Below are 21,799 nucleotides of genomic sequence, written 5' to 3'. Positions count from 1 at the left end.
GCCTTCCAGCTGCATAAGATTAGAATCGCCCCGCAGTACGTTGTGGACTTGTCCTTACTTGAATGAAGCAGAAGCCTGAGGCCGAGGTCAGAATCTTCGAGCAGAAGTTCGAGCGGATCAACTCCTTGGTTGGCTGATAGTTGAAAGTTTCAGAATTGGTATTTCGCTTTTTGGTTAGCGTGAAATCCTGATCCGAGCAAAGCTGAGCTTCAACGGTGGGATTGATTCCGAAAGTAATGATGACACTGGGTTCAGTTTCTCCCTTTTCCTCTGAACAGCAAATTCAACCTGCTAGCTCTGTCTTTTGATCCGAGAGGTCGGTTTTTCTATTGAGACTTTGTTAACTGCCAACTGCCTCGAGCCAATGTTCAAAGGAGCTACGGCGGCGCTGAAGTAAGCCATGGGCATGAAGCATCCTAGAGCTGGCTATCGTTCCTTCCGAGCCAGGATCAAACTATGATTTAGAGTAGGGAAGCTTGGCTTTCCTCTACCTATACGGGTGATTCGTAGTAGTTCTCCTTCTATCTTCTCGAACAACCCCATCAAGAAAACATTGCAGCTATGGCAGGGGTTCCTTAGTCACAAACCGCAGGAAATCAATCTTTTGGGGCAACCCCCCTTAGATAGGGCTAGAAAGTTGTTTCCAGCTATCTACAAGGTGCATTGAGGAGGTCTTCCTTTTTGTAACCGTACGGTGTTGTGTTAACAGGGACTCTTTCATAGACTCCGGCTCCCTTCTCTCGGCACTAAGGCAGGGAAGATCCTGGAAAGAACTCCTTTTCTATTTCTCTTACGGAATAGTCGTTCAAGGGTACTTAGGGCATGGCACTACTGGCCGCTAGTTCCGACTAAGATAACTGATCGTTAGAGTGGATCGGGCGGGTTTCGAGCGAAGTCAACCAATCACAAGTAGGTTTTTTCAGGCAGGATTTGAACCGTAGATATATCGTTGAAATTCAATCTCATTCTCTTAATCCATCGTTGCGGCTTTCCGTTCAGAAGTTCAGCGCTTAAAACCCCTTGCCTTATGAAGACGAGCACCTGAGGACCTTCGCTTATTCAGTTCAGACCGTTCCGAACCTTCCTTACAAAGTTCCTCGACATCACATCCATCAGTAAACCCATGGAGCTCCCAGCTAATAGAGCCGAAAGGACTCGCTGGGGAGTCGGTAAATGGCGGGCTAAGATCCTATCCTGACTTGAACTCTTGGAGAGCCCTCTCAATGAATTGTGCAGTTCTGCTTGTTGAGATGGCATAAGCTCTATAGATGGGTCATAATATTCTTCTTTGGGATCTAGTTAGTCCTTAATCGAACCTTCTCACGCGACCCACCAATATTGGAATCGTTTTCACAAAAAGAAGGAATGCACCTGTCTGATCGCTAACCAATTGTCGAAGACGGAATTAGGAGATGAATCACCAAAGTCCGCTAATTCGCTATCTATTCGTCCGCAGGGATGGCCGAGCGTCAACCCGTCACTAAAGCGGAAAAGATGAGATATTCTGGGCATAGCATTACTGGCTCTAGCTCTTGGAACAACTGTCCGCTTGGTTCAGCTCAATTTCTTTCAAAAGCCGCCTATATCTATATAGGGAGCGAAAGCCAGAGGCTTGGTCTTCTTTCGTTGAAAGCTTGATCTCCCTCCACAGGTAGAGACAATGAGGATTTACGTAAGGTTAGCCCTCTCTAGTCTAACAAGCGCGTACCAAGCCACTCGAGGGTAGGCCAAGCAAGCAAAGCATCGATTGAAAGAGTAGTCCGTTGAAGAAAGAATGACCTCTTCCTAGTGAGGAAAGAGGCCTGTTATGAAAGATCAAGAGTTGTTGGCCCCAAGAGAGAACACGGCTACAAGAAGAAAGAAAAATGGAAATGGAGGATAAAGATCAGGTTGAATGCTCTTTTCTCTACTCACACATGAGCTCAAACAAATGTGAAAGTCGAGTTGTTTAGCGAAGTCGCTGTGAAGTGAAAAAGAAGGATCCAATTTCAATGAGATTTGCACTAATATAGAAGGGAGATATATAGAAATATCTATATACAATGCAAAAAGTAAAATTATGGTTAATTTCTCTCCTGCGTGTAAAGGCTAAGTTCCAAGAAGAGCGTTTCAACTGCGTCTGCGGGATGTCATGATTTGACCAATCAGACAGACATCCCGGTTAATGGGAAGCCCAAAAAGCCGCCCGTACCACTATAACCAAAGAAGAAGGCCGAAAAGAGCCTGCAGCTCTAGTTCCTACTTCGGGGATAAGTGGTTTCACCAATCAAGAATCAAAAGAGGAAGTGCTTTACTGATGCTATAGACGGAAAATTCTATTCTTCAATCCTTTCAGACAAGTCGTGGCTGTCGACAGGCAACCTGAAGTGCTTGCTGTAGCCAAAGGTTCATTCGATTGAGTGACTAATTTGGGGTAATAGAAGGGCGCGCTCTAAAACCGGAGGAGCGTCCTATGCCTATGTGTTGTACAAGCTTTGTTGAGTTTTTGAGTCAAAAGTGAGTATCGGGAAGGTCCGTACCCTCTCTCATGCCTTTGAGAATAGAAGCTTTTCGGTCTGCTTCAAGTAGGAAATGAGAAACGGCATCCCCCTCCGAGCATGAACCGGCAGGCATTGCAGAGCAGATATTGCTGCATCTGGGAGTGCGGTATCCAAGTCACTTGCATACACGTCCATCCAGTGAGAGTCTTACAAAGGCATAACCAACTGCTTGAATAGCGGACCCACCTGATCTTGGTTACTGCTTTGGCAGCCGAAGCCGCCAGGAAGGGGGTCAAGTCAATAGTCGGATTTCGTCCGCCAGTTGGGGGTTGAAGAAAGGGACTACTATATATATGCTATTAGTGGAATACGGATGTGGATCAATTATGGGTTCTCTCGTGAAGCAATAATACGAGCAATGGGGCTGTCCAGCGCTGCTTGTGCCCCGAGATTTCCATGCATTGCCTCACCCTGACGAACTTCTGGTATTTCTGTGACATCCCAACTTCTGAAGACGAAAACACGGGCAGAAAAGACTCTTCTATTCGCATCAGCAGCAGCTGAGAGATTGAACAACTATTGTACAACAAGAAATAAAGAAAGAGAACTCAGTTGAGAAAAGCAGAAAAGGGCTTCAGTCGAAGTACACAGCTTGTCAGTGAGATAGACCGCCACGGTCCCTCAACGTCCGAAGCCATGAGGTAGTTTTGCTATTTATGTAAGAATTTTCACTCATTTGACACCTATATGAGCATGAAGTTTTCACAGTGGAACAGCCTCCTATTAGCGAAAATGGGGTTGACTCATTTCACATATATAGGAGATCAAACTTCAGGTTCAAAGGAAGTGCATGATAAAAGATCAGTCAGATGTTTCATCCCTCTTTCTTTCCGCTCTGTCAGCTGACTCAGCTGGGGGGTTTTCGCCCCCTTGCCTAACCTTCGGGTTCATCATACCGTTGTCCGGCGATTAATCCTGCTTCTTTGCGAGCCCCCCTTCCCGTCAGAATGACTCGCCGATCCACTGTTCTAAAGCCAAGCCTCCTTTTCGCCCTTCGAGCCAGGTCTGCTTCTTTCCTCTTCAGCAGAGAAGAACTAGTAAGAGATAGAAATCTCACTTTTAGCTAGCTCATGCAAGCAACGAAAAAAGAGGTATATTTGGACTTTCACTCGTGCTAGGAACTAAACGCGTAGATAAGCATCTCATCCACATTCCACCTTTCAACGGATGAGATCATGGCAAGTCAAGAGCGAAATAGGGTCGGCAAAGGTCAAGCAATTGATCCAATCCGGGTAAAGGGGCGGGTAAACACTTTTTGGATCTATTAGAGGAAGTGCTAAAAGGTCGGTAACCCAGTACAGTACTTCATTCATAGGACTGCTCGAGGCAAAGTTCGATATCTCTCTCTTTTTCCAGGAAGTGAAGAAGGTCGAATAAGCAGCTCTTGCTCCACGACGAAGTCTCCTCTGCTTCTGTCCCCCTCGTTCGTCCCGTCAAGCCCTTAAAGAGGTTCATTGGTACAAGAGCGACGACCCCATGCGTACTTAGCGCATGGCCAAAGGTTTGCCGAGATTCCTATCTCTGGACCCCGGTTTAAAGGGTGTCCTCCCAATATTCATTATTTCTCTAGTATGGAATTGTGCTTTTGTTTGTTCCCCATAAACGATTCCTTTTTGGACATTTCCTTGCCTTTAATAGCACGTTATTAAGCCAAATATAGGGGGAGAATCCCATCATCATTAACCAGATCAATGTGTGGTGAATGGCAAGTCAAAGAGAAAGAGCGGATCGGGACGAAGGAGTCGGTATCTTAGGAGATTTGTTAGTTGGCTTAATACCTTGTTCGAACCACCACAAAGACCAATGTCTGACACAGGGATTGGAATCAAAACGGGCCATAGGAGAATCAACATTTTCTTCATAACAAAGAAGCTATGGGCAGTCTTCTTCGTGTCTTCGGTTCAACTAGCGGCTAAGCTGTTCCAGATCGTCAGCCAGAACAGTTATGAGGGGTACCTGAACGCCAGTCGGAGACTTTCTTTAGTTCAAAATTCCCTACCTCATAGAGAAGGGCAACACATGGAAGTCAAAATGAATGAACACGTTCTCATCAATCAAAAAATCTTTCTTCTTTTCTTTCATTTCGGAGAACCTGTCCTATTTCTTCGCAAATACAGGGTCAGGTTCTGGCCGGGATGCGGTATAGCTAACCTTCCATTTCGATATTCACGGATTCCACTTGTGATCTAGATATGCCTAGAAAGTGGAAGTTTTCTCTTCTATGAGATTTGTGTGGTCGGTGAAACTCCTGTTCAGATCATTTGCCACCCATTTTCATTCTCACCAAAAACGAGAAGAGAAATCTCAGGTTCTTGTGTGATCTCTAACCAATAATAGCCGAAGAATCTCAAGAAGCGGACAGCCCCTCACTTCTGCAATTCACAAGCCAAAGTGGAAGGGACTTGCCTTCTTAGAGCCGCCTCACTGCTTTATCAACCTGAACTTTGCCCCGACGAGTAGATCCTCAGCGCTATTCTGGAGTTTCGAGCGCTAGGGTATGACATGTGAGTATTTTGATCTCCGTTAGAGAGTCCCATAGTAGATCCCACCCTTTCTTTGAACCTTGTGTCAATGATCGAACTTAAAGATATGAACTGAGTGCCATTTGATGAGTAACTGAGAACAACGGAGAGGGATATGAAAAGAATGAAGTAATGAAAGAGGAAGTCATTGCTAGTAGTAACGACTTTTCACGATCCATTGGTTCATATAGAATCCATGTCCTAGGTGTATCAAAAAACATTCTTTTTGCTAAGCGTATATAATAAAATAGAGTGAAAAGGGTCCACCCCGAAACCAAGGGGTTATACTAACTAACAGCTGAGTCCTCTCCGAACCGCAGGAGATAGTTGCCCATCATACGGCTCACCAACTTCACTTGCCTCTATGGGGGGCTCGCTCCGGGCAGGTTCGGATCACTGTAAATACAAGGCTCTACGAAGGAAGGGGTTGGGTTAGGAGTGTTTTCAATATGATTCTTTTTCTGTATTTGTTCGATGAGAAATGCGAGTCTATTTTCTTTCTCCATACCCCTCTATATCAAAATGATCCAATCTGCCCGGCACTGGACAGGGGGGTTGGTTAGCTCTGCAAATGTGTAGAGCCAAGTGTAGTGTGGTGTAGGCACTTCTAGGCCCCTTCCCGGCTACTGGATCACTCCAGTGCTTCGGGTACTACGGACCCTCTGCCATCCATTGCAGCAGAGCCTTTTCATGAGCGGGGGGGCTAAGCGCAGTTCTTTGAATCAAAGGTTGAATGAAATCGATTCTTTTTTAGATATCAAAATCGAAATCGGATAGGATAGATGGATTTATATAGTGAAGTAGCGTAGCAAAAAGCCCCAAGTCCTTGATTTGGCCAAGAAAGACTGCACTGCTTTTGGCCCAGGAAGCAAAGTCCATGAGCTCGGCTGCTTCTCCTCCACACGTCTTTTGATCCGTGTCCGTTCCGCATGCGCTTCGCGCGCCATTGTAGCTTTGCTCTCCTCTTATTCTTCATTGGACGGTTCGGATGGACTTCGCCGTTCTTTCCCAACTCAAATAGAAAAGGCTGTATCACATCGAGATGTCGATTCGTTTTCCGCCCCGAATGAGATGGGGAATTTCGAACCCCCTATTTAAACTTTTTGGCCCTTCATCTTTCTGAATCGAGGCCCGGCTCGCGTCGTTCCAACAACCGGCGGGGATCACCTCAGTATACGATCGCGCGCAGTAACTGGGAGTCCTATTACACCTAAGGCCAACTTCAATTCACCAAACCAGGGTTCATCTCGTGTAGTGATTGTGGACTCGTACAAAGGATATTGAGTAGACGGTTAATGTATCAGACTCAACCCTCTCTTTCGTAGCATGCATGGAAATCCGTGTCGCAACTGATTCGGTAAGCTACGTGTCCGGTGCACGGAGAACTGCCTTCGGTCTCCCAAACTGACTTACTCGTGGCAACCTTCCGGCCGCCCAACGACCTATAACGCTAGTCACTACTCCCACTGGGGCTAGGAAGTAAGCCCCACAACCCAAAGCGGCGAAGAACAAATAGAATTTGCTACAAAAGCCGGCTAACGGGGGTATTCCTGCGTATGAGAACATAGTAATGGAGAAGGTAATAGCCGAAATAGGATTCGTTTTGGCTAGAGCGCCCAAATCCGCTATATATTTGACACGGGTTTGCCGTAATGCTGAAACTATGGCGAATGCATCTATCGTCATTGATGCATAAATAAAGAGACCAATTAGTAGTGATTGGATTCCTTCTATGGTTCCACAAGAGAAACCAGTACGAATATAACCTACATGTCCAATGGAACTATGAGCTAGAAGTCTTTTGACTTTCGTTTGGGCCATGGCGGCCAGTGCTCCTAAGATCATAGAAGCAATGCTGCAGAAAAAGAAGATTTCTTGCAATGTAGCTCCATAGGAACCATAAATAGAAAGACGTGAAATATTAGCAGAAATAGAGATTTTAGGCGCAATAGAAAGGAATGCTGTAACCGGGGTGGGTGAACCCTCATAGATATCAGGTGCCCACATATATAGAGTCAAAAGAGAGATGGAGTCCGAAAAGGGGAGGGGGGTTTTCTTCGGGGCTCGAGAGATGGAATAGATAGGGCCCCACAAGTTTCGAATTCGCCGCTGGGGAATTCACACGAAAAGGAACGAGGAATTCTCAACGAAAAAAGTGCTCTCTGAACCGAACGTGAAAGTCGTTTTCCATCAGACGGCTGTTCCCGTAACTCTACTCTCGACTTGGATTATATATCCAAAAAAGATCCGCTCTCGTTCTTTCGTCTACTCTTCAGCGGATTCTCTCTTTTGTAGTAGATGCCGAACCTGCTGCCCCATTGACTAAGAGGGGGGCGGGGGCAGCAGCTACATGGACCCCTTCCTTTCTGTTGTTGCCAGCGCTTTCCCGGGCCGAGCTGGAATTCTGGATTCGAAAGGGTAGGCAAAGCCCGAAGGCTGCTATCCCAATAGGCCAGCGGGCGGAACGAGGAGAGGGCCCGGCAATCATACCAACCGCGGTCGAAAAAGCGTGTTCCCTTCAAGATAACACGGCACCGTAGGCCATCCTCGGCCTTCTTCGTTTTCGATGAAAAATCAATCTCGATCTCCAAAAGCTTTTTCCTTCCCCCGCCACATCTCCCACTTGTATAGATTGGGCCTTTCCTTTAATGGTTGGGGGAAGCATGGACTTATCTGAACTTGGTGGGCATTCTTTCCGGCCGGGTTGGGTTTGAACATAGCATAGGCTCAAACGTGATTGGAAGGGTCCTAGCTACGCCATGCGTTCAATACAAAAGAAGGAAAGCTGCACCGGGATGACAAAAAAAGAGGAATAGAATAGACATCCCCTTTAGATGTCTATATGTATCCTTTAGAATCTCCCGATTCTTTTTTATATCGTTCTATCTGCTCTCTCTAAAAAAAATGGAGAGAGAAAGAGCAGCCTCCTTCGTACCCTATATTGAACACTCATTCCTATTTATTGATAGAAAGATCTTCGTCAAATACCGGACTTTTGACCACAAGCACCCCACCCCAGTAGACTAGTTGGGGGGGCTGTTCGCCTTTTGAATCAAACAAAGTCAGTAGTAGGGGCTTCATAGCGACTTTCATTCGTGAAGGAAAGCGAAGAACCAACCTTTAGTCAATAGGAGCCCTACTTCCCTCTTTGCGACCTCATCACTGAAATGAAAGCGCAAACCCATTTCTGAGTCGCCGGGCGGAGCGCACCTTTGTTCAGTAGGGCGAGCTGTTTGATAGTTACTTCTTTCGGGGCGACGAAAGGCTACTAAAATCTAGGAAACAGCCAGAAACTCGAGAGGGTAGCCTTTGGAAGCGTTCGCCGCAAAGCTCCCTCCTTTTTCTTATGTCGTGAGGCTGATTGAAGTCAATCCATAAACCCGGAAACAAAGTTCCCTTTCGTCAAGTAGGTAAAGTAGGCATACGAAGCACTTCACGCTTTGCCTTAGACTCTATTGGAACAAAGCAAAGAAGGAGGCGAGAAAGGAAAGGGACAAGGGCGGTCTTGCTTGGCGCGAAGGCTGCTGGTTCGGGGGTAGAGTACAGTACTAAAGGTCCTCGGACTTCCAGGCGGTTTTTCTTTTGGGCAGCTGTTCACCGTTGGATCTCGCCAATACAGCCCCCTATAGTTTTCATTACCGAGATCTCTTTTTTTTCATTGTTCCCAGGGATTTTTTGGGTAATCCGCTCCCATGCTGCAAACAGTCAAATCTGAACCTTGTCGCTCTTCTTTCTTTCCTCGCGAGCAGGAAGCACACCAGCAGCGTGCGTTGCGTGATTCGACTGTGTTTTTTGCATTTGACTGGGTGGACAGTTGACCGGAAGAGAACTTGGATTCGCCCGGCCAGCAGGCGGGCGGCGTGCTTCTCTTGTGTGACAACACTACAGAGCGAGTGGCTCTTCTAGGCGGGCAGCTGTGTGACAACACTACAGAGAAAGCGGTGCTTTCGTGTAACATGCTATGGTCTCAACGCCCTTACGAGGTAGTGATGAGTTTCACGCGCTCTAAGCCCGCGCGCGGTTAGGAAGATTGGCCGAAAGAAGAGCGGTACCACCCACCCTACCCTACCACCTATAGGTGGCCATCCGTCCTACAGCCGCCCGAAAAGGAACTGCAGTGATCTTGAATAGGGATCCTACAGCGATAAATAGAATCCCCATCAAAATACCACTAGATTGAGCACCAGTGATTTCGTATCCGGTAAAAATCTTAGCTAATTGATCGAAGTGGGTAGCTCCAGTAGACCCATAGATCATAGAACAAATAGGGTGGGTAGGCCCAACCACCACACTACACGTATAGACGCGAACCCCCCTCGTTACCGTACGTGCGACTCTCACCGCATACGGCTCGCACAAAGACTCCGAAATCCATCCCGAGCCTTTTCTTCCACCTCTCCTCTCCAATCCTCGATCAAACTTGCCTTCCCCAGGCGCTATGAAATGGGGGTCTGGTCTTTCCTTCGCCTATCGTATGTTATGTATCGGCTTGGCTTCGTCCCGAACCAAGGAGACATTCTGGGCGGGCACGTGCGAATAAAAGACTACGACTACAAGCCAAGCCAGCCGGAAGCGAGTCGCTTCTATTCTCGTTGGGATTGGATATAGGTGGGGAATCCATAGATCTACTTCGCCAACCTCTCTAACTAACAGTAGATACAATTGAACTTCACGGCACGGAAAGAGCTTTGCTCGGTTGGCCTTCCCACGCTGACGAATGCCTCCTTTCTCTTCTCCGAAGTCTACAACAAACAAGTGGGAGAGGCAGGATTCGAACCTACGTAGAAAAACTTCAACAGATTTACAGTCTGTCGCTTTTGACCGCTCGGCCACTCTCCCCCTCCCCCTTGCTAATTACCAAGAACTTCGTTGCCACTAGTGTGAAGATAAATGAAACCATCCCACCCAAAAACCACTCGGAGCCTAAAGAGAGAAGAAAGCTTAGTCTACAAGAAGCTGGCAGAGCTTTAGCCATTGGACCACAGTAATCTATACACAGTAAGCCTTTTCTTTTTCTTGTTCGTTCTTCGAATGACGCTAGTGGAGACTCATTCCTTCCGGCTAATGAAGATACTACTCCCGTCAGTCTTCCTCTCCCTTTGGTCGATCCTTCTTCTCCCTAAGAATGGAACGAACCAAGTTCACACCTATACGAGAGTGAAGAATCAAAACCAACAAGAAACTTCCCGCTTTTGATGTCCCACGATTCTGCTAGTTTAGAAAGACAGTCAAGGACAAGGGTCGCTAGATCAGAAAAGCGAGAACTAGAAATGATCCCCAAGCAGGATTTGAACCTACGACCCGTCAGTTAACAGCCGACCGCTCTACCACTGAGCTACTGAGGAAGAACTCCATTAAGGAAGCCGGCTCTCGTTTTTTGGACCAACCTATGACCAAACAAAAATGAGTTCGTCACTCTATTATTCCATTATAGAATCGATTCTGATCAAGCCGAAAAAGCCCCTCCATCTCTATTATTGTTGGGATATTTGAAGAAGCGCAGGGAAGCTTGGCTTTCCTATACAAGGGTCTGGTCTCGATCTCGCCCGGTGGTGCCCCTCTCGATTATTTTGGACTCCAATTTCGTGCTTGAGTTGGAGGGAGAGCCCTTGACTTTAGGTTAGGCCGGTTTCGTCATTCACGCTATTTTCCCCCGTCCATCGATTGATCACTAGAGTACGCAGTAAGTCAGCACATAGCGAATGAAAAAAGAGTTCATCTTGGATTCTCTTCCTCAATCAAAATGTCTATCAATTGATCCCTATTCATTCGGTCAAAGTCTCCACGGCGGTTTCACACTCCTCTACTAAGAGGTGCACCATGTTGATAGGAATCGGCAAAGACCTTCTTGTACACGTCCTCGAGGGCAGCATTCATGGCAATCAGAACGACTTTCTCCCCCTTGATCATTTTTTGTTTATTGAAAGATTCATAAAGGCTATCCGTTGAGTAAAGGGAGGCTTTGCTACAGTGATTCGAGAGTTGCGGGGCCTTGCCGCTGCATGAATGGTAGCTCACGCTCAAAACTCCTCCGACACGAGCCCTAGTCGTTGCGCTGCGGTCCCTTTCCCGGCTTCGCTTGCGCTATTTTGCACTTCTGATTGGTTCCATCCATCCCCCACCCTAATAATAGAGTATTCAGGGGTCAGTCAAGCGGTTCGGGTTTTTTCTCGGTCGGTTCCCGTTCGCCTGCTCCCCTCATAGTCCAGTAGTGGGTGGGGTGGTCAACTTAGAGGGCGCTTGCCTCCTCTTCAGACGTGCCCTAGACAAAACCCCTGGCGGTTGTTCGGTCTCCGCGTTTGGGGGCGGGAGTGCTTGGTCGCAGGGGTTTCCTTTTCCTCAACCAATTCGGTTGTGTCAGCCCTGAGATTGATTGGTCTAACATTTTGTTATGAGCTGGCTTGGCTGGACAAAGATGGATTGAAGGTCAGATAGATTGGAGTTCAAGTGGCACAGGACCCTCGATCGACCATAGGGCTCTACCCTTACCGAATTCATTCTATTGAAGCGTCACGTAAAAAGCTCCTTCTCATATTGCATTTCTTTGGTTTGGAAGTTCCAGAATGTTGTCTGTGGATTTCTAACAAAGGAAAGCCCCATAATACTATGCTATGCCATTTGATTGATTCAAGTTCCATGCTGCTCACCACTCCTCGAGGCCAAGGACGGGGTCGAACCGTCATTCCAGGATTTGCAGTCCGATACATTTCCATTATGTTACCTAGCCACCAAACCCACCACCTCATCAAAGTCAAACGGCTGTTCTTCCTTCCCCGCTCCCTCTTTTTCTACATATGCGGCCGGCGGCAGAGAAGAGGGGACAGCTTCTTTCTCCTTTGCCTTGCTCAATCTTCCTTTTCTGATTGAAAGTAGCAAGCCACTCCAATACTGGTACAGAGGCCAGATAGAAGGTTGCTTCTTCTATATGTTATGTTCAGGCGAAGAACATATAGAAGCTAGCTATTGTCTTGTAAGCAACCATGCCTATATAATAGAAGAGAATTTGGCTTACCAAAGTGGTCTTACTAAAAGTCCAGTAAGCAACCAGTTCCGTTCCAAGTGACATGGCTTTTCACTATTCCTTTCCAGGGAAGGTTGCTCTCATCCAGCCCAGCAGATCCATTGTTTATGCTAAAGTGCAATGCAGCTTAAAAACGTAAGCCCCATTTTCTTACAATTTCAAAGAAGACAGCTAAGGACTCGAGTGGTAGAGACGAAGTATTGGATCATGGCACTCCTACTGGTTTGACTTCAGTCTGGAAAGTGCTTTACCTTGCTTCTGTAGCGACTAGACTCCAAGTTACCCTTTAGCCATTATGAATGGCTAAAGCGAATGCTTCCTTCCTTCTTGTAGATCTTCCGCCCGAGCCGGGGTTGGACTCCCCCCTTCTACTAGAGTTGCAGACCTACTTCCTCCAGTTCTTAGGTATAGTAATAAAGAAAAGGATTCTCGGTTAGATCCTTTTGCGTGACCTTCTATTGGCGAATCCCCTCTCCCTGCGCGAGAATCAAAATCATAAACTTGGGGGAAGATGAAGCCCTGACTTGGAGCGCATCGCTCGATTCACTTGTCATTGTCATATCGGGTAAGCTTTAGCCACCACTCACTGGTGGCATGGTAAATTGATCAATCAACTAGACTTCCGAGCCGGGGAAGATCTCATCGCGGATGAGCCGATTCACGTAGTATAGCTGGAGTTTATGTCATATTGTTGATTCGTGCTACAAGTCAAAAATGATCTCGAGCGGATCCTCCCGCGAGCTATCCAAGGAAGTTGACGGCTCTACTCTAGGGTCGCTTTCTGATTCACGCAGGGACAGGCCTAACTATTTCTCAAACTGAACCTTCAAAAAGGGAAATCCATATTAATATAAGATATTATTCCTCGCCTGACAAGGTACCTAGAAGTGTTGGAGGATCGCTGAGTCAACCCCTTGTCTGGGTAATTCCATATATAGTGTTCTTCTTGTGATCTGGCTGTTGGTCTTCCACATATGACATTTCCCGCCTCTCAATCCTCAGATCTCTATTCCCGACGCTCTATCGAAATGAGGTTCAATGGCGCTTCTCGTGACCTTTAAGCCACTTTCGCTCCCCTTTTTGATAGATTACCTATCTATGCCTCAATCATAGGTTTTCCTCTATTGGAACCTGATCAAAGAAGTGAAGAGCTGCCTCTATTTCATGAAGAAAAGGGGCAAGAACGATCAAAAACCATTAGACAACCTCTCTGTACCTCCACTCTTCTAGCCGAGCTAGTGCTTTACCTGAGATCTTCTGTCTCTATGCCTTCAAGACCGATTGAAAAGGGAGCTTTCTCCCCCCTTATCTAAGGAATTTTTCCATGGAGAGTGGAAGCGCCAACACAGGAACGCCCGATTGAAGTGAAGGAAATTGACCTTAGCAAGTTATACTTGGCCACCAGCTTTAATAGCAGACCCACCTGATCTTGTAATTTGCCCAATAAAATAAGTATTTGAACAAGCCAAAGATGCAAGAAGATGACGAGTTTGAGCACGTCCATAAGGAGGACAAATCCTGTGAGGGCCCAGACGCCAGCTGATCCGGACATGCAGGGTAAGGTAACTGCCAGGTTGGTTGAAGATTCAGATTATGCTGTAGATCTTGATAGTAGGGGGCCTATAAAGCGATTCCGCGGGAATCATTTTGTAAAAAAGTTTATATAATGGGTCGTATCACCCCCAAGTCACTTCATCCTGAACTGCCTAGTCAACATTTCGCTGTAAGTCGTTTGTCGCGGGAGTACTATCTCGGGATGGGGGTATGAAGAAATGGCAGTCAGAGTGCCTGAAACTCTGATTATTACATTGTTAATAACAGCGACTCGGCTTTACAAGATTTCGAATTCTGATCAATCATAATCAATCAAACTTCAGCATTAAGTGAAGGATAAATGTCAGCCTATAGCATCCGTACTATGAAAGGAAGTCCAAGTTCCATTAGGTAGAGCAACGGATAGGACGAAAACCAACTTTCAAAAAGATCACAAAATCCATAATAATCTCCAACAAATTCAACAATTCCATAAACAAGAAGATCATACAAAGAGGGAAGGACAGAATGATGCATAGTGGAAGGGGATAGGGAGCGGGACTACGGGTCGAGAAGGGAAGCCAGTGTTGTTCCTTGAATGGGTCGTGCAACCAACGAAAAGGAGTTAATACTAGGAGGACCGGGGGGAGATCAGTGGTCAACTGGGCAGCAATTCCCACCATCAAATAGAGAAGACGTTTTCGATTACAAGAAAAAGAAAAAAAGAAAATAAAATAAAGCGGAATTCCTCAATTCAGAGATAGATCGAGCACAAAAGAACGAAATGCTAGGTCAAGCAGGACCAGTTCGCAACCCAGCCTTGTTGAAGTATGTTAGAGAGGAAAGATCCCTCACTGCACACGTTCTATATTGAGATGAAAGAAAGTGTTTGGTAAGGTTCTGCCTCCATTTCTTTTAGATTTGACAGCTATACGAGAATGAACAAATAGATGATTCACAATGTTGTGCAAGGATATCCCGCGTAAATTACCACAGGATCAGAACCAAGGCTTCGGTCTGAGCCACTTGATGGAACGAACCATTAAAGCGATCGCTGAGCAGACACTTTTGAGTTTCTTTTCTTGCTGAAAAATCATTTGGCTTTACTTCTTCTAAGTTAAGGACGTATCAAACCTCTTTCTATGTTAGCTAGCCTGTCCTCCTGTGATCATGCCCTCCATTAAAGGACGAGCTCTCTGACTCGACCTTCTAATTCTGTAGTAAGTGGAACTTTTCTTCACTTCAAATAGGGAGGAACTCACCTTTCGCTAGTCATTCTTTGACCGGAGCCTTTCCCGCATATGTGGATGTCACTACAAAGAAAGAAAGGGATGCTTTAAGGCAGGTTTCTCTAAGGAATTTCGAACACAAGCTCCTCCGTAGAAGCAGAACAAGCAAGCGCATATCAATAATGAAATCAAAGATGAGGAAATAATTGCATAAAATGTCCGTCAGAATTGTTCTCTCTTGTTTGATAGTACCCTACACACCAACAATCTCTCTTGTTTGATAGTACCCTACACACCAACAATCTCTCTATTTCATAAAGGTGCGCTACGATCAAATATCAATAGGTGCACAACTTCATCACTAAAATCCACTCCCATAACGGTAGCTACGAGTGGAATCATAGTCTCAAAACATTAATTGATTCTACTTGTATCTAGCGAAATCAATATTTAGCAATACGGTAAGGCTTTCAAAAAAAAAGCACCTCGTGACGAGTAAGGCCGAAAGGCGTGGCGGTACAGCGAGTGAAGAGGCTTTGTACTAGGACAAAGAGTTTTTTTTAAGTGATGAAAGCCAGACCCCTTGTTTCACACGGGTTGCTGCTCATTAGCGTAGATCTTCAACAAGCTTTTCAGCATATTCTAACATAGAATAGTCTTTTGAATACTCGTCTTAGCCTTTTGCGTTGACAGCATAATCGACAGGCACCTTGCCTTCTTCGAATGATTGTAAGGACCGGGAAGTTGGGGAAGGTTTCTATTTTGTTGAAGTCGCTAACCCGGCTGGTTGAGGTAGTGATCTGAGAGAGAAGTTCTATGATTTCGAGAAATGGTCCCTTATCTAATTGTATGCTTGGCCTTGAGCCGACGTTGACCGCTGCTCTACCCGATACGATACCCGATGCGGTATACTCTACCCGCTCGCTCCTATGTATGAGAGTTAGGCTTTAGTGAATGAAGGGTGAGGCTCGGAAATTTAAAAGACTTAGGGCGACTGGTTCGTAAGGGCACCATCGACAAAGTCTTGTTTTTCATTATAGTGTATAGGTGGTCCAATCTTGCGCCTATAACCATGGAGTCAAAAAGCATATTTGGTTTGGTTGGAATCGGCAAGCATGTCTTCAGCAACTGCTACTGCGACAGATGTAGGAATGCTTGATGCCAATATCTGAGTATCTTTGTATTGTAAGCGTGAAGACCACAACGCTAAACACTGTCTCAAAGACTAATGTGGGATCCTCTGTGTCAACACGGACTTATGGTATGGGGTAGACAATTTGACATGGTAGGGGTGTTGATACTAAGAGCTCATCAACATAGTCAATTCAATACGAAATTCTGACGTTAGGAGCTTAGGTTGCAGTTTCCATGCCAGTAGGTAGATTACATCGTTTCAGCAGATCCACTATTCTGACTCACTACTCGTTAACCTACAGAGCTCTTGGGCTATACTTATAATTATATATATGAATTTTACTTCGAAATCCTCTTTCATCTGTTCGCTGGGAGGGAGGGAGTTGGAAGTTGGGCTAAAAACCCCGTGTTTTTGGCCTCAACCCCATTTTCATTAATATGACTCCGCGAAAACTTCAAAAAGTGTGATCTCATATTGAGCCCAAGCTCATGCCCCTGGTGGTGTTCTAAGATAGAAGCCATGTTTGAGTCAGGGCGCTTCTCGATCGAAGAGAGAGTGACAACTATAGGTTTAGGGTTGGAAAGCTTGTAATAGGAGATTCTTCAACAACAAGCTGATGGAACTCAAGTAAACTTGATAGCGGAATGGTTGATTTGAGAATGATGAGGAGAGAGCGTGTTGGAAATCGGAGATTGAGATCTTCCTTTCTATGGACTACGTAAAGGCAGCTAACCCGCTGTGACGTATTTCTTTAGATAGAGAGAATTCGAATCCATTCAATAAATGCAAGTGAAAACTCCTCTGTTAGCCCTAGTTTTGACTCTCTCTCCTCTTTCCAGTAGTCAGATGATCTCCGAATTACAGGTTAGTTTAGTGCAACGGAACAACTTCAACAGCCTGCCTTCCAGCTGCATAAGATTAGAATCGCCCCGCAGTACGTTGTGGACTTGTCCTTACTTGAATGAAGCAGAAGCCTGAGGCCGAGGTCAGAATCTTCGAGCAGAAGTTCGAGCGGATCAACTCCTTGGTTGGCTGATAGTTGAAAGTTTCAGAATGCGCTTGACCTTGAACATACACGGCACGGTGACTAACACGCCGAGCTACATGCTTGGTTGGAAAAGCTGAGGCACTGTTCACTCATTGAGATGAGGTAGCCGGAATGCTGAAAGCGAAGCGACAAGGTAGTGAGAAACGTAGATTTCAGCAAAGATAGGAAAACACCCGAGAGATGTCTTTCCTTTTGTTTGTCCCCTTGTCACCACAGCCATAGAAGCCATGTTTGAGTCAGGGGTCTGACCTTCGCGATCGAAGGGATTCAAAATCTGGCACAGAAAGAAAGACCAGAAAAAACTCATTGGGAAGCATTCGACAAAAGATTCTGCATGTTCTGGTAGGTGGGCTTCATTCAAAGGACGAGTAAGGGACGGGGTAAGAAACCCCCAATTAGTTGGAACTGGGTATTTGATCCCTAGAGGAAAATCTGTTCACCACAACTCCAACAACCACCCCTTATTCCTGGCTTACTAGCTTACTAAATTAAATGAAATCGGTGAAGTTTAAAAGAGCCAAATCAACAAAAGAGCAACCCAAGACCTTCAAAGGCTACTTGACTCAAGAAAAGTCCATGCGAAGCTCTCTTCCAGAAGCATAATCCCACCATAATTGGGAAAACCTAGCGATAAATAGATGAAAATCTCATTCTTCCTGACAGTGATCTTGCCGGCTTTGGTATTTTGGATTTCAAACCCAAATATAGGTAACGTGATGGGTGAAAGCAGTAAAGCATACTCCATCAATCTTGCCAATAGTGTGCAGCCAGTTTTGCTTCGACAGGGAAAATGCATATATAGAAGTGGGTCTATGATTTAGGCTTCTTCTTCCGCATCCACTATAACAGCTGTAAACACCTCCCGAATGATAGCACGAGGCCCCTTTTCTTTTATCCGTGGCATATTTTCAATCAAAACAAGAAACCACATCATCAAAGCCCTTACTATTATACTAAGTAGTAGGCTTTACAGGAATTGACTCGTCTATAGCAGCCGTTACGGACCTCTCGGCTAGAATAGATTCGACACCGCCTCTACCAAAGAAAACGACTACTTACTTTGAGTCACATAGCACACAAGATATAACTTTACCAATTGAATAAAAGATAGATTTTTTGAATGAGACCTCCTTCCTGGACACGATGCAAGTCATGTAAACTGAGCAGCCGTACACAGAGGAGCAGCAATGAAGTCGAGAATCAAGACAGTTGTTGCGGTCAAGTCAATAAGGGGAGGGCCGGACTCTCATCTCCTTCTTTCTCTAACTATGAAGGGGGAACTTCCCAAAGGCAGGAGGAATAGCAAGGGCTAAACTGAATAAGTAGTTCGGGGGGTTTAGGCGCTTAACCATAGGCAAAACTCTAAGTGTTGGAGAAAAGCCTGCTACAAATACGGGGTGGTCTACCTTTCCCCTCTTCGTTTTCTAGGCACAATTCTCAGTAAACAGAGAGAAACGAATAAAATAACCTTTTTCGAGGATATGGGCAGGGAGGTTCGGGTCCTAAAAACAGTCTTGAAAATGTCCTCCCCATCTACCATTATGCCACTAAGAAATCGGTGAATTCTGTGATATTCAAATGTTGATGTAAAAGTGTGTTTGCTGCTTTTCCTCGACTTCAAAAGAGAATTCATACCGTAGCCCACAGATCACTAAGAAAATCTTCCCCACCTTCTCGAGCTGGCAGTTGTTCTCTAAAGGAATATCTTTTTCTTTTCAAGTGAACGATCATGCAACATTGTTTTCTCGTTTTCTTGTTCATTCATTCACTGAGAAAGACTATTGGATAAGCCAGATAGCGGAAAGAAAAGTCCAATTTGATCTAATACAGAGTCATGCTTTGCATTACAAATAGATATGGATTTCCCGAAAACTTTTCTAATACTAATAGGGCAGGAATTCCTTGAAAACGACTCTAGTTCCAGTCGACTCTCGGGCACACAGGCTTTAGACACGCCAGCAGACACTTCTTTTCAGGATTTGGAAGCTTTTGACTCCCCTTTTGAGGCTATTGCTTAAGGTTAGACTGACTATGAAACTTTAGTATAGGATAGAGAGATTTCTGATAAGAACGGTAATGAGACCTTGACCTTGTTCCATACATGGGCCACTCATAAGAATACGACCTCCTAAATGAGGGCTATTTTGACCTCGATTATGGATTTCATTACCCTGTCGAGTTCTTAGAGCTCCCTTTATTGTAAGCTCCTTAATTGGACACCCTCTGTCTGGAATCTCTTCCCTGAGCAAGATGATTATCCACTACTTGACTACTAGAAGTAAATTTCAAGGAAAGGATAGCCCTTTACCTGGTCCCAGAGTCAGTCACTAGTAAGTCACACCCTATTCATCAATAAGACTCTTTTCTCTTCAAAGAAAATGTTGCTATCTTGTTCCGACTTTTGATCAATAGACCCTACAGATCCAGATCCGCCAGTCGCAGACGCAGCTCCAGGTCCAGATTACGCAGTACGAGCAGCAGAGCCAGTTGCAGGGTAAGCCGCTGGTATACGAACCGAACCTTGCTGTAAGAAAGATGGTATGAGTTGATGAGGATCAGGAATGAAGCCGTCTGTCTGGTTTTTTAAGCATTCCTATTGTATTAGTGTTGCCTACCATGACGCTCCACGTAATGTGAAGATGTATGAGAAACCAACTTGTTATCGACTGAAACTCGAGGAGAGACCCGTACAAACCTTCCAACAAGCAGAATAGAAGTAAGTTGACCACAAACGGAATTCAAGGAAAGAATAAGGGAAAGCCACCTATTGTATCAAAACTGGAACCTTCTTCCTCCTCAACCTAATCAATAACATTGTTGGGTGCAAATGGGTATTTCGTATTACGAGACATCCCATCCCGATGGTCTCATTGATCGCTACAAAGCCCGTTTAGTTGCCAAGGGGTTTCATCAACGCCCTGGTGTTGATTATAGTGAGACATTCAGTCCGGTTGTTAAACCCCATTACTGTCCGAATTGTTCTTAGCCTTTGGGAAAACAGGAAAAGAGATGAAGACTATCCTTTAGCCGGACAAGAAGGGTTCGCCTTTGCGCGGTAAGCTTCCGTGATGCCAGTGCCCTATATGCTCCATAGTCTATACGGGCGGGAAAGAGGAGAAAGAACTATGAGAGAATCAGAATGAGAGACTAAGCTCAACTGGAACACCAACGAAATTGAACTCTTTGGAAAGATCACCGCTGAAGCTTCTGTTCACATACATGCTCGTCTAAGCTTCTGAAAGTGGCATCTACAGTACAGGGTTACACTATTGGGATATCTCGACTTACTAAGGGGATACTTTCATGGCGGTGTCGACTATCCTTTCATTAAGGACACCCTTTCGAGGGAGGTATCTCGGGACAAGGCTGTGACTAGTTGCCTCGGAGAGAGGCGACCTAGGCTTTGCTTACGTGACCGGTTGCCCAGATGAAGAGTGACAGGCCTTGTTAGCCTTGAATTGACTAGGACTACGCAGATGGAGAGTCCTATGTCATTGACCTCAGGGAAGCTTTGCTTTCCTTGCACTTCACTTTCGTAGCCTCGAACTGACCTTCCCCAAAGCGATCTACCAAGAGAAGCCATACGCGATTGAGCATTCCCACAAGAAACAGAGAGAAGAAAGAGCTATAATAGGAGCTGACCGGAGGGAGATGAAAAGGTTACGCCCGTATCAGACCTCCTTCTTCATTTCCCTAGCCCTTTTCTGAAAGATATGGGAACAACTTTATCGCTTCCCATTTCTGGGATAGAGTATAACCACCACACCAAGGCTTCATGAAGAAAACTCTCTCGATTAACATGTATCGCGGCTCTTCACTTATTTGAGTTGTGGTTGGGAAAAGAGTTAAGGGGGCTTATCCCCGCCGTACTTCAGATAAGGCGGCTATCCTACAACAACACTTCTCTTCTATGCCCATGATAGTGCCTTTTAACTAGCGTTCTAGTCCTATCTAAGGGTGTGGACCCATCTTTGCTTTCATCGGCAGTTTTCCAGCCTTAGTCGCGTCCATCTAATGGATCTCCCGCTTTTCCTATCCTTCCTATCCCAGGAATGCTTTAGTGATCCTCTCCTTCCCGGCCTTTCGAAGAGTTCCGCCTGTTTGAGCCTTCGGGTCCGAGTCAAAGGCAACCCAAAATGTGGAAAGAACAAAGCTGCGGACCACTAAGAACGAGAGAGGAGATAGAAGAGCTACCTCGATCCTAACAAGTTTTGGGGTTGAATCCTTCGCTAGATATGGGTCTAAGTGAATCCCTCTACTCTAGGTTTTCGTTTCTTAGGAGTTTTCTATACAAAATTCTCCGTCTAAACTGACACTCACGCTGGGCTCTCCCAAGCATTTGAAAGGCTATTATAGATCTAGCGACTGACTATAAAATGGACCAAATTGAATTCTCCGTGAAGATTTGGAGTAGCAAACAAAGATTGGGGGTAGTTGATGTAGTGAAGTTGTAATAAGGTAGCTCTCCCTGTATGAGTTGGTTAGCTTTGACCATCTTACTATCAGCGAATCGTTCTGTTTACGATGTCGCGAAGTGTGGGGCGCTTGCCTTAGAATAGCTCTTTACATTGAAAGGAAAGGGGGGACAACAAGGGGACAGGGACATTGAATAGCTATGCTGTTTACATTCATCGAATGAGGCTCCTTCCTTTCGTCATCCAATAGCTTTTTCATTGACTTAAGCTCTGACTCTCCTAAATATGGATTCACTACCTGTAGTTACACCAATCTAGCGATTTCTTGAATTCACATAGGTAGTACGATCGGATAG

At 45.5% G+C, this 21,799-nt stretch overlaps 1 protein-coding gene and 2 non-coding genes across 3 annotated transcripts; all 3 read right to left on the bottom strand.

The window, feature by feature from the left end:
- Window positions 1-4,535: 4,535 nt before the first annotated feature.
- LOC132292401 (NADH-ubiquinone oxidoreductase chain 2-like) lies at window positions 4,536-16,310 on the bottom strand. Its single transcript, XM_059790356.1, has one exon. The coding sequence runs from the start codon at window positions 7,067-7,069 to the stop codon at window positions 6,425-6,427; it is 645 nt and encodes a 214-aa protein (XP_059646339.1). The 5' UTR covers window positions 7,070-16,310; the 3' UTR covers window positions 4,536-6,424.
- TRNAY-GUA (transfer RNA tyrosine (anticodon GUA)) lies at window positions 9,819-9,901 on the bottom strand. Its single transcript has one exon. It is a non-coding gene; the product is annotated as a tRNA-Tyr (tRNA).
- On the bottom strand, window positions 10,336-10,407 carry TRNAN-GUU (transfer RNA asparagine (anticodon GUU)). Its single transcript has one exon. It is a non-coding gene; the product is annotated as a tRNA-Asn (tRNA).
- Window positions 16,311-21,799: the final 5,489 nt, after the last annotated feature.

The sequence above is a fragment of the Cornus florida genome, unplaced genomic scaffold (assembly GCF_030987335.1).
Source record: "Cornus florida cultivar Cherokee Brave unplaced genomic scaffold, ASM3098733v1 CherokeeBrave_3.0.0_Hap2_scaffold_67, whole genome shotgun sequence".
Classification (NCBI taxonomy): Eukaryota; Viridiplantae; Streptophyta; class Magnoliopsida; order Cornales; family Cornaceae; genus Cornus; species Cornus florida.
The sequence above is the reverse complement of the archived record's forward strand: the minus strand, read 5'-3'. Positions and strand labels throughout refer to the sequence as shown.